At 43.1% G+C, this 13,389-nt stretch overlaps 1 protein-coding gene across 9 annotated transcripts in view; it reads left to right on the top strand.

Annotated features, from left to right (window-relative positions):
• LOC144689463 (ras and Rab interactor 2-like) overlaps nt 1-13,389 on the top strand; it is a 152,565-nt gene that overhangs the window by 97,646 nt on the left and 41,530 nt on the right. For 4 of the 9 annotated variants that reach the window (XM_078556569.1, XM_078556568.1, XM_078556570.1 and 1 more), the window contains 2 exons: nt 6,531-6,625; nt 10,973-11,165. In XM_078556569.1, the coding sequence (XP_078412695.1) occupies nt 6,531-6,625; nt 10,973-11,165 (288 nt within the window). Of the gene's footprint in view, nt 1-6,509; nt 6,626-10,969; nt 11,166-13,389 lie in introns of all 9 variants that reach the window. The other 5 variants (XM_078556567.1, XM_078556566.1, XM_078556565.1 and 2 more) reach the window with 5 other exon arrangements.

Here is a 13,389-nt window from a genome sequence, read left to right as displayed (position 1 = left end):
TGTACTCAAATTAGCAGGATATGGCTAGTATTGTCCCCTAGGGATCTGTTCTGGCTCCATAACTTTTGCCATTTTTAATGCATGATTTGAATGAAGGAATAGAGAGCCATATATCTAAGTTTGCTGTTGACGCTAAGTTAGGTGGCACAGTAAGTAGCATGGATGGGAGCAGAAATTTGCAAAGGCACATTGATAGATTAAGTGAGTGGAAAAAAGAACTGTGGCAGATGGAGTTCATTGTGGGAAAGTGTGAGGCCACCCATTTTGGGCCTAAGTAAAATAGATTCAATTATTTTCTAACTGGTGGGAAGCTAGGACTATGAATGATCAGCGAGACTAAGGGGCCCAAAAATACAGAAATCGCTAAAGGTAGTGGACAGTTACAGAAATAACTAAAAAGGCGAATGGAACATTGACCCTTATCTCAAGAAGCCTGCAATACAAAGGGGTAGAAGGTACTTTACAGCTGTACAGATCTCTGGGTAAACCCCATCTGGAATACTGTATTTAGCCCTAGGCACTGTGTCACAGGAAGGATATGTTGGCCTTAAGCAGGTTAAGTGTGTATTCAGCAGAATGATACAGGACTGTAAGGGTTAAATTGTGAGGACAGCATGTACAGACTAGGCTTGTATTTCTCTTGAATAGAGAAGAGTAAGGGGTGTTTCAGATGGTTAAGGAGTTGATAGAGTAGATGGAGAGAAACTGTTTCCTCTGGTGGGTGAGTTCAGAACACGGGGTATCACATTAATGTCAGAGCTAGGTCATTCAGGAGTGATGTCAGGAAGCACTCCCTTTCACAAAGGGAGTGGAAATCTGGAATTCTCTTCCCTCCCCCAAAAGCTGATTGTGGCTGGGCCAACTGGAAAATTCAAAACATGAAATTGATAGATTTCTGTTTCCCAAGGGTATTAAGGGTTGTGGAACCACAAGGCCGGTAGGTGGAGTTAAGGTACAGGTCAGCCTTTCCTTGTCAATCTTCATTTTCAACTAAGTGAAAGGGAAACAATTTTACTGAGGGCACCCAAGCAAGACTTTTCCATGCATTTTAAGCGAGTTCACCACCTCCTGATTGATCAGGGTCACACTGCAACACTTCAAAGGCTGTAAAGTGCCGTGGTACACTCCGAGGTCATGGAAGGTGCTACGTAAAAGCAAATACGTTCCTTCTTTCATAAGTTCTATCTCGTCAGAAGTTGAGAAGTGGGTAAAGAAGCTCGAGATACTGATGTGGGCTGCCACAGTTAAAGAAAACAGGGCACGTGGTGCGAGTTGTAATTGCTAAATCTGTTCTTTTATACAGAGTATTAACAATGATAATGGAGTACTCATGTTGCATAAGAACTTGTTTTCAGGATCTAAGTTCTGTGGAATGTCGCTTTGTGGTCTCTGTGTTTAGTGTTTTAGGAAATCTGCGGGCAGCCTGGCTGATGCAAGTTGGAACATCTGATTTTATTTTCTTTCAGTGAAATTGCACGCGGCTGCTGTAAAAGCTATCTCTGTTGATGGTTGTAGGAGTACCACTTGGATAGTTTGCGCAGGGTCACAGGAGTTGGGCCTGCTGAGTATTTCCTTTTATTTAGAGTGAGATGCTGGGTTTAAAAATAATGACCTGTTTTTGACGCATCTCATTTTCAAAAACAAGTTAGCTCTGTATGTCATTTTCACATGATGAGTGAGTGCTCTATTACACCAAATTTGACAGCATGATAAGAGTCTAGGTGAAGTTTTATTGATGTTGGTTTGGAAAAAAGTGCCGGGGTGATGTCTGGACTCTTGCCCTTTTGGTTGCCCTTTTGACTGTTTAAATTTCCTCTGACTCTGATTTCAACAAGGCAGAATAGTGGAGTCTGTTTTTGCTCACCTTTGAGAACCTGAATGGACGGTGCAAAGCTAGTCACTAATGCTGCAGGAAGGTTGGAGAAATCACTGTTGTTAATTAACAGAGAACTGTTTCAACACCCTTATACCATGAAATTTATCACCATTTGGGTTCCTGTGACCATTTTTTTTTTCTGATTTAAGACCGTGACATGCTGTCTTAAGAGGCGGGGAGGCTTAGGGAGGGAATTCCGGAGTCTCGGTACGCGCTTTGTGGACGTGCAGTTCTGATTTGTCCCCAGAAAGCACCATGCTGGCTGGTGCATGCATAGGTGAATGAGGGGTGATTCAAACATGGCCACGTGACCCACTGCTCCAACCTGGTGTCTGACCCGGTGTGGCGCCCTCTACAGGGGACCTGTGGCATCTGTGAGCATAATGAGAAATAGCATGGCTCTTCAACCAATCAGATTGAAGAATGCTCAGTGTCAGGCAGGATGTTATTTTGGAGGAACAATGGATAAAGGAGCCAAGTGGTGTTGTGCTAATAAAACATGCCTGTTTTGAACGTCCGGTTTTGGCGTGCAGCCATGGATATAACTGAGGTTACCGTGATTTTGAACTTGAAGCAGACGCCTGCAGGTTTAGCTCTCGGGGGCTGATTGGAAGCCATTTTCATGGAGCAGTATGCACAGCCCCACTGAAAGTGCGGAGTGAGCTGGCTGACGCACAGCGGCATGTGTGGCTCGGGACCAAAGGAGAGGGCACACAGGTTCTCAGACACGGCTTTGGAGGTCCTGGTGGAGGAGACCCAGAGGAAGAGAGAAATCCCATATCCATAGAGGGTGAAGGAATCCACCTCACCCCCCCTGTCCCTCCTTCCTGCAGCAGCTGCTGCTGCTCTGCCTGGCTCCATGTCCACCTCCCACTCCCCGTGAAGACAATGGCTGGACCCCTAACAAGATACCCATGACCCAAGGACGCCCTTTCTCCTAGTGTCCTTCATAATACGTCCAGTAAGGTGAAGTCCTGATTGAAGTTTCAGGATGCATGTTGATAGAGTGTTAGCAAAGTCTTGTCAAAGTGGTCCAGAATGTCTTCAACGTTCTCTTCAAACCATCAGCCACAAATTAACAGAAAGGCTGAACGTAGCTTTAAATAGTGCACGCATTCCTCAGTAATGACTTTGTTTACTCCTGTTCAGCTGGTCTTCATTAGGAGAGGTTGTTAATTGAAGCCCCATTCACTAAAGTGTTATGCAGCCTCTTTACTGACCACCAGCAGGCAACTTAATTGTAAATCAGAGCCTTTAAATGATCCTTCGGGCAGCCACTCCAGTTTTGTTGTGTGGCTGGGGTCTAGTTTAGGGCTTAGGGGATCATGTGCTAAGAATTACACTGACAACCAATTTAAGATCATCAGTCGGGCTCGCACTATCACACATTTGCCTGTACTAGAAACTACATCTATTAATCACAGGGCCCTGTTCTTTGCAGACAGAAAGAACATGTACACACATTGCTCTGTTTCAGCTAAGCAGATTAAGTCACAGCCGTTCGCTGACTCATTCCTCAGGGCAACGCCTTGACTACTTGGGGTCAAGGGCCTGGCTTAAATTTCAAACAATGCTTGGCAGTTAATGGTCTGTCACCATCACTGGTGCGTTCTCCATGGCATCACCTCTACCAATCAGAGTTTACTTGCCAACCAATCAGCACTCTCTTCACATACAGTATAAATTGTTGTTTTCCCCTTGTATTGGTGTTCTTGTGAAGTGTCCTGATGAGTGCAAGACGAAAAGCTTTGGCACATCTCTTTTTTTCAGCAATACTCAGGTTCTGTACTACCAAACGACTATTTTTTATATGGTTGGTGCCATTAGTAGTTATAAAAATACAATTTAAAAGATGCAATTATGTGGTACTTTATCAACTGATTGAAATATTTCAAATGCTGATTTTTGTGGTGCACGTTTGTTAGCTAAGCAAATATGGCAATCGTTCTGTGCTAGCCTCATCCCACAAAAGACACTGGGGTTCTATTACAAAATAATTTCCTTGGGCAAATGTAGGCATGATCCCAGTCTTTAGGATGTCACAAAAATACTGTTTTTTGAAAAAAGAAAGCTATGTTTACACATCTATCGCGTTTGTGTAAAGCAATTTTGCTTTGCACCAGTGCTAAAGGAGAAGTGTAAACCTGGAGTTCGGAGCATGACCTGGCTCTGCAGGAAGATGCACTCCACTTAACCCCAGAAAGCACCAATGCTGCAGTCATAGTGTAAATACAGCTTAAATTTATTGCATGCGTGGTGTGTAAACCCCTTTGTGAACTGGTGGAAACCGAAATCACTAAACAGAAATGACTGCGGAGCAACAGTCAGCAAAGCAAATAAAAGATGAACTGTGTAGTCAAACTGTAGACACCTGGTCAAAGAAGTTGCGTTAAAACAGTAAGGTAAAAGCAAAGTACTGCGGATGCTGGAAATCTGAAACAAAAACAAAAATAGCTGGAAAAACTCAGCAGGTCTGACAGCATCTGCGGAGAGGAAGACAAGTTAATGTTTCGAGTCTGTATGACTCTTCATCAGAACTAAAGAAAAATAGAAATGAGGTGAAATATAAGCTGGTTGAGGGGGGTGGGACAGGTAGAGCTGGATAGGGGGCCAGTGATAGGTGGAAGAGACTGCCAAAGGTGTCATAGACAAAAGGACAAAGGGCTGTTGACGGTGGTGATATTAGCTAAAGGATGTGCTAATGGTGACATTAAGGGTAGAAAGCAGGACGAGCAAGTGACAGATAGTGGGGGTGGGGTGGGGTGGAAGGGATCGAAATGGGCTAAAAGGTGGAGATAAAACAGTGGATGGGAAAATTTTTTAAAATAGTAATAGAAATAGGTGGGAAAAGAAAAATATATTTAAAAAATTATTAGAAAAAACGTGGGATCGGAAAGGTGGTGGGGATGGAGGAGAGAGTTCATGATCTGAAGTTGTTGAACTCAATGTTAAGTCCGGAAGGCTGTAAAGTGCCTAATTGGAAGATGAGGTGCTGTTCCTCTAGTTTGCGTTGAGCTTCACTGGAACATTGCAGCAGGCCAAGGACAGACATGTGGGCATGAGAGCAGGGTGGAGTGTTGAAATGGCAAGCGACAGGGAGGTCTGGGTCATGCTTGCGGACAGACTGAAGGTGTTCTGCAAAGCGGTCACCCAGTCTGTGTATGGTCTCTCCAATGTAGAGGAAACTGCATTGGGAGCAGCGAATGCGGTGTTAAAACAGTACCTTGCACTAATTGAGTATGCACCTTGAGTATTGTATCCCATTTTAACCAAAGCATGAGGGAATATTCAAGTCTGGTAGACTATGAGACTGTCTGTGTCAAAGTAAGCTTTTAAAAAAAGAATGATTTGCATTTATATAGCGCCTTTCATGACCTCAGGCTGTCCCAAAGCTCTTTACAGCTAATGAAGTACCTTTGAAGTGTCGTCACTGTTATAGTGTAGGAAATGCGGCAGCCAACATGCCCACAGTAAGCTCCCACAAACAGCAATGTGATAATGACCAGGCCAGGACACTTCCCTACCCTTACTGCCCTAACCCCCCGCCCCCTACTACTCTTCAACATAGTGCCATGGAATCGCTACGCCCACTTGAGAGGGCAGACAGGGTCCTGATTTAATATCTCATCTGAAAGGTGGCACCTCAAACAGTTCAGCACTCCCTCACCACACCAGAGGGCCAGCCTAGATTTTGTGCTCAAATCCTGGATTTGGACTTGAAGCCACAAGCTTTTGACTCAGAGTGGAGTGCTGCCAACTGAACCACAGCTTGCACATGTTATGAGAAGAGACTGGAGAAACTTGGGCTTCTCAGCCTTGAGAGGAGGCGACAAGAGGGAAGCACGCTGAGGTACATTAAAGAAAATAGCACGGAGTAAGATGGATTCATGAAATCCTTCAAGTTAAGACACAAGAGTAGGACAAGGGGAAATGGGGACAAATTTAAGACTGCCAGGAGATCCATCTTCACCCAGAGTGATCAATGTATAGAATGCACATCTGGAAAAGTAAATGGGGGCATTAACTCTGGTGTAATTCAAGAGCTGGTCTGATGCTATGAAGAGAAATGATAGCCACTTTCTCGATGGGTAATCAGGGGTATGCCAATCTTATAATGCTGCCTATTTTTTGGGATAGAGTTGGATTCCCAATCACAGTGCTTAATTTATTTTTACCAGCTCAAGAAAATTACACCTGAGGAGTGGAAAGGCTTTGCTGCTGTTTGTACAACTGGTTCTTTTTACCAAAACCTGCAGTAATACTCATGAGATGGATATGTCTTTGAATGAGCTTGCTGAATGTTTTTGTTGGAATGCGAAGTTCCAGGAAACTCAGCTTTTAGTGTAGACACAGGTGAGGTTTGCAGGCAAATCCAAAGTAAAGCTATTCATTTTCCATTCCAGTCTCTGATTTTTCCTGGAGCTAAATGTTATTCAGAAGGTGCACGAAATGCGTGTATCTGTCATTTTCAGTTTGACATACGGACAGCGTGCATTCCTTTGATGGGAGTATTAATGTCCACAGCAGTACAAGGGAAATCCTGTCCTGAATAAATTGTGTTCTTAATGATGTCACGTTTCTGCAGATTGGTTAATCTTGCTCTTCACTCGTTTTCTCTGCTGTCTAACAATAGGCTTTTGTCTGCTCATCACAGTTGATTGACACGCTTGCCTTAGAGATTGGAGAGCTGAAGATGGGTCATTCAATCCCTGATCCAGATGAAGATGCTCAATATGCCCAGTGGCTGCAGTAAGTTTTCCGATCTTTTTTTTTAGTGGCGCATCTTTTCCTGCCATGATTTCCTGCCACCAGCCCCCACTCGTTTTCCCTTCTGCACCTATAACGTATCCTAAATTTATCATCGTAAATTTATGTGGAATTGTTGGGCTGCATAGTCAGAGATTCTTTTAGTTGGGCCCCCCCTTTTTTAAATTCTTTTCATGGGATGAGGGCGTGGCTGACAAGGCCAGCATTTGTTGCCCATCCCTAATTGCCCTTGAACTGAATTGCTAGCCAGGCCATTTCAGAGTCAGCCACATGGTTGTGGGTCTGGAGTCACGCACAGGCCAGACCAGGTGAGAATGGCAGATTTCCTTCCCTAAAAGGTATTGGTGAACCAGATAGATTTCTACGACAATCAACGATAGTTTTGTGGTCGCCAGACTGATGCTAGCTTTCAATCGCAGGTTTTATTAATTGGATTTAAATTCCACCAATGGCCATGGTGGGATTTGAACCCATATCCCCAGAGCATTAGCCTGGGCCTCTGGATCACTACGCGACACCACCATCTCTCCTGATCCTTTCCATACTGGCACTCCTTTCAAGGGGTTTCTTACACAGTTAGAATTTTAAGTTTTTTTTTCTTGGGTTGCATTGTTCAAATTAATCAAACCTTATTCGCTTTCTGGAAAAATAAAAACAAGTGGTAATGAATTATTTCATATAAAATTTTCTTGTACATTTCTGTAACCAACATTGCGTGTATCAGTATCTCTGACCAGAATATTTACTTTGGAACCTCCCAGGTAAAAATTTTGGATTGCTTTACTGTATTGTTTCAATGTTCAATTGATGCAGGTGTCTTCATAACAAAAAATAAGTTTCTGTCATGTTGTCTCTTGCTTTTCCTGGTCTCTCAATCCTCGTATTCAATTTGAGGCCTGTAAGTAGGTCATAGAATCGTACGATCATGTATAAATGCTGCATAGAAGAGGCCGTTCAGCCTGTTGCGCCTGCGCTGGCTGTTGAAAGGGAGAATTTTCCCGGTTCCGCGGGAGGGGGCTAGAAGACAGAACTGGGAGGAATGTCATAGATGTTGGCATTGGGCTAGCTGTGCACTCCGACCTCTGGGCAATCTTGCCAGAAGCAGATCCTCATTGACAGAGGCCACCCACCTGGTAACGGCCGGTAGCCAGTCTGGATAATTAACTTAATTGGGGATACGGCTGCCAGCGGCAGACGGGCCCTTGGGCCTGCTAGGCCTCCTGCACTAACCCCGCTTACCAGAGCTGCGGCCATCTGTGAGCATAGCTGCTGTCGCCAGCCATCCTGTGAAGGGGCTACCACCGTTTATTTCATTAAATTGTAAACACTTCAGAGGGCGCATCAAGATGGAGGCACCCTCGTGTTTCCCCCTCCCACAGGGGCAGTGTCTGTTGTTCCAAGGCTCTGATTGGGCCTGCAGCACAGGGACCCAGACGCAGCCTCTTAATTGGTCGCCTCTGGGAAGGCCTCACAGGCAGGCACCCTGATAGGCAGAACAGGGTTGGGAACTGGAAATAGCATAAGGCAGAAAATGCCACCAGGAGAGCTATCCATTAGTCCCACTCCCTGCCCATTGCCCTGCAGTACTTTTTCTCCTTCAGACATTTTATGCAGTTCTTCTTTTCGAAAATTATTATTAAACCTGCATTCAGTTAGAACATTCCAGATCATAACTTGCTACGTTTTTTAAAAAAAAATCCTCATCTCACCGACAGCAACAAAGAAACAATGAAAACGGAAATTGATTTTAAAATGACTAATTAACTAGCAACTTGCTGCATTTGAAATTAATCAAACAGTCTCAATTTTATTACCACAAAGGAGTAAAGAAATATGGCTTGAATAAAATACTTACAGGGGGATTTGTTCCAATCAAAAAGGAGCCGATGCAGCAAAATAGAAATCCCTCCACAAAGTCAGTTGATATTCCTGGATTAGGAAGTTGTGTATTTAAGTCCTGTAACAGTGCGAGCATACTGGGCCAGCGCTCCAACGCGGTACTGAAGGACTGCTGAGTTGTGGGTGCAGTTCCTTGGATTAGATGTTAAACTGAGATCCTACCTGCCCGTTCTAGAGTTTTGGGTGAACGATAATGATTGTATGACAAAGTTTCTAAAAGAGAAGATATTGCTCCCTTGGCCGGCTAGCCAACATTCTTCCTCCTTTCTACAAGCCCCAGACAACCAAGTTAATTACTCATTCATCTCATTGCTGTTTCTGGGGTGTTGCTGCCGTAGTATCAGTGTTACATTCACTTACACAAGTCAGTGCACCTCAAAAGTATTTGAACGTGTGAAGCGCTTTTACTAAGTAAAGGCACTGCTACTATATTTAGACGGTTTTTACTTCCGTAAAGTTGGAGCCTCTTATTGTTTGTGACATGGGGACAGCTCGCAGAATTGGTGAGACCAATGGAAAGTATTGTAGTGGATCTATTAAGTCAAGGTTTCCCCGATGATGCCCAAACAGAAATGCAAACAAAGGAAGAAAATTGTCTCACAATTCGGATGTAAATATTCAGCCAGTAGGGTACACCCAAAATCTCTTTCCTGTCCAAGGGAAATTCCTAGCTATAATTAATGTTGACAGTTCACCTCCTCTTTATACTGTAATTGACAGTGTAACTGAGGCAGCCCTGTGGAGCTGCCTCTTGTCTAATTATCTTTACATGCTTTACCGGTTTAACCTGCAGTGCTGGGTTGGACTTTTTACTGTTTAGGCAAAACAGTTTGACCAAACTGCCTCGTACATTAGCTGCCAGAATCAATGGTTACAGGAAATGTACCCATTGCCATCTTAACTGAGAAAAGAAAAATCCTACTCGCCAGTGCAAATCAGACTTTAATACCAGCTCGAACTGGGGCACAAGCTCATAAAGCACCTGGTATTTGTTACCACTGTGCTGCCGCCACTTTATTTAGCATTTATTTTCCTCCCTCAGGTTTTTTCACTGGGGACTCCTGCTTAGGTTCTGGTTCAAAGTTACCAAAAGCCCTCCAGTACCACCCCAAGTGGCTGCTCAGCATGTGTGAGCCCATAGCATGTGTTAATGGCTATTCGGATGTCAAAGGCATCAGACCCGAGCATATATATGGTTACAGGCTTCAAATTCCACGTAGATGCACTTTCTGCAAGGAGGAACTGGGCAGCAGTCAAGAGTGTAAATTCTGACTGTTTTTCCCTCTTTAGCTCAGGGATACCGGAGCTCAATTGTAGGCCTCTGGTAGATACCAGCTAATTCATCACAGCCCAGCATTCACAGCAATGAGATCTTTTGCCTCTGGTTGTATACAGCAGGATATATGCATCATCTTAACTGGGAATGGTTGTCAATTCTCCTGGCCGGCGAGATATTTAGTGTGTTTGCTATATGTCCTGCGCACAGAGTTTTCTCTGATAAGTTAGAAAACAAACTAATTAAATTTTTTAAAATAACGTGCAATAAACCACAATTGACAGACTCCCGGTCCCTCACTGACCCCACTTCAGTTCCTTGGCTGCTTGTGAACAGAATATCCACCAGGAGCCTGTTAAATAAAATTGAATATTCAACTTGTTTGTGGCGAATTTCAAAAAGAGGTTAGAGTTCCTTATTCAAACTTTATCCAAACAGGTAATATCCCACAAAGTGACTTGCTCACAATGATGTGTTTTCTAAGTTAACGTTTCAAGTCCGTATGGCTCTTCTTGAGTCATACGGACTCGAAATGTTAACTGTTTCTCTCTCCACAGATGCTGTTAGACCTGTTTTTCCAGCATTTTCTGTTTTTGTTTCAGATTTCCAGCATCTGCAGCATTTTGCTTTCGTTTTAATGACATGTTTTCAAATATTTGTGTAGACTAACCCGCTCCTTCATTCCCACGCAGTCTGAAAATATGCAGAATATTTAACAAATTGTCCCCAAATAGATTATGCACCGTTAACTCCCACCACGTCCCAGAGTTCAAACTTAGTTTTATTGGATGCAAAAAATACACTAAATGAAATGAATTATAAGTTCCTCTCTGCCAAGTACTGTGTGCGTGAGTTATTTTGATTGCATATTCTCATAAAACTCACTGGGGAAATTGGCTTTTATGCTACTTTGTACTGTTCTAGAGAAACACTGCACTCCTGTTCTAGTTTTGTCTCTATCTGTCACCACGTACAAATAGGTTGTGGTTGAGTCTTTTGAAGTTAGTCTGCAGCCTGGTGATGAAAAATATTTATAAAATTATGTTTAAGATGAAGTGCTATAATTTGCTTTTTGCATACTTATATAACTGCCTATTTTCAGCATGTAGTTTAGTGGCCTACATATTTCTCATTAGATGTATCTTATTGAGCAGTGCGCAAGAGGACATGGACTATGGCTTTCAGAGAGAAGAAGCTGCTAAGTACTGGATGAGGGATTCTGGCTATGAAAGCTTCTTATGCAACCTCAGTATTTTTGATCGGCTTCTACACACCCATCCAGTCTGGCTACATCTCACCCTGAGTGATGAGGATGCTCTGCGCATTCTACAACCGGAGGATGCAGGGGTAAGTTATTGACCTGAAACTTTTCAAAAGACAAGTGACATAACTTACAATTGTGACGTGAAAGGTCTGGCGGCTGAATTATCCCACTTTCGTCTGAAAAATATGCCACCAGTACATTTTTTAAAAAAAATTTGAAGAGAAAATGTAAAATTCTCCACAGGCTAGCGGGGCCTTCGTGTTTGGGTTTAGTTAGTAGCATGTTCTTAAAATGAGGTATTGGAGCTTGACTTGACTGTCTAATCTTCAGCCCGTGTGTACCTTTTAGCAGTGGTGGTGAAGGGGACTTCAGACTAGGCCTAGAAATGTCGGATTCATCTCTTCGGTGAGACCAACCTCTCATGCCTCCACACAATTCATCGCAACTTAACTACTCTCTTTAGCAGCACAAGGTTGGCATTGCCCACAGCTACTTTTTCTGCAGGGTTTGTCCATCTGCTGGTCGGAACTCAAAACAGATGGCTATCACCATCTCCTCGAAAAGCCCATACTAACATTGTTGTTCTTTCCAGCAGTGTCCAACCTGTAACCTCCCTTCACTTCAACAATACACTTAACTATAATCTCCCTTTCCTCTATATGATCCTCCTATACATCATTCCCATACGGCTGTGTGTCTCTCTCTCTCATCACTCACTAAACAAATCCCATTAGTCTGGTTTCTGTCTTGTGCACAGGGCTGAGACAGCCCTAGTCAGAGGTATTCCAGACATCCCTTGTGACCATCATCACAATATACTAACCCTGACAATACTCTAATCTTTCTGACTTAACCGACAGTACATCTGCGTCCTATTGCCACACAAAGTCATCCCGCCATCCCCCTGTCCTCGGCAGCCTCCATTGGCTCCCTACCCCTCGGGTGATTCAGTTCTAATCCTTGTCCTTATCTACAAATCCCTCGAATTTAGCTGCCTGTTTCTTTAAGCTCCTGCCGCCTTTGCACCTTCTCTTCCACCTGCAGTTTGCAGTCTTCAATTGTCTAGAATGTTCTTCCTGAACCCCTTCAGGTCCGACTTGCTTCCACGCTTTCAAAAGCATCCCGCAGACTGCTTATTTTAACCATGGCCTTTAACACCTCCCTACCGAGCTCAGTGTGCATTTTTATATTTGCGAAGAGCATTGTGTTTTTCTTAAACTCTGTTAACTTTTTACGTGGAAGTTGTTGCTGGTATTGAGCAGAGATGTAACAAGCATGACAGCCCTGATCAGGAGATCAGCCGCTTTGCTTCTGAAGATTATTGTTTTCTTAATTGCTGACTCGTTTTTCAAATAAATACTAAAGGAGAGTGCTGTTGTGTGTCTTAGCTTGTAGGAATTGTCGTTGGTAAGTCCTTGGGAAAACTGGCAGTGGAATGTTGAACCTCCCCACCGTTCACATGTTTATTGCAGAAATGTGCCATTGAGTTCCACGGTCAGTCTGAAATTTAGCATCTGAAATTCAAAAATAGGAAGAGCTTGTCAGCTTTTCCTTTGTGGTAAACTGGTATTTAACCATGGTGTCAGCAGGATGCCAGGGGAGTCGTCGCTGTTTTGGGATACCTTTTTAAAATTGCTTTTTTTAAAAAAAAATTTCTACACTTCCGTGTTAGTTTAAAATATATTCAGTTTCACTAATGTTTCAGCTAAATAAAGAATACGCAATATTATAAACATAATGAAGAGAGTCAGTAAAACCATAATAGCAAGTAATAAGCATCAGGAAACGGCTCAACGGTCAGAGATAGTGAAAGGTGAAGGACGAGTGCAGATACATTGATGATGGCAACCGTATGAAGGAATATAGATACAATTTAGATTGAGATTAGAGATAATAATTGTAAAACAATCCTCTTAAAGGTAGCAAGAAGAGGTCCAATCGGAAGTCATCCAATTTTTTTTTTGCAGAAAAGATTACTGAGGAGAGAGATATATGAATCGTGTCTACAAAATTGTTTTAAGTATACAGGTCGATTGAACAAGCCGTTTAAATTGGTCAGTCAGCATAAGACACAAGAGCAAAGTTCACAAATGTCAAGCAAGATTAAAAACCCATTTTCTTCCCCACAAAATGGTGGACATGTGGAGCGTTCCAGAGAAGACCATTGATTAAGAGTCGGTTGGCAACTCTTAAGAGGAGCCTAATTGGCTGCGATTGAGAGATGGGATTGAAAGTTATAGAGCTATCAATACGTAGTTAAAGAAAAGGACTTGTTGATCCTTTAAGTGAATACTCAGAAAGAATGGG

The sequence above is a fragment of the Cetorhinus maximus genome, chromosome 14 (assembly GCF_964194155.1).
Source record: "Cetorhinus maximus chromosome 14, sCetMax3.hap1.1, whole genome shotgun sequence".
In the NCBI taxonomy this organism is placed as follows: domain Eukaryota; kingdom Metazoa; phylum Chordata; class Chondrichthyes; order Lamniformes; family Cetorhinidae; genus Cetorhinus; species Cetorhinus maximus.
Note: the sequence above shows the minus strand (reverse complement) of the source record. Positions and strands in the feature narration are given on the sequence as shown.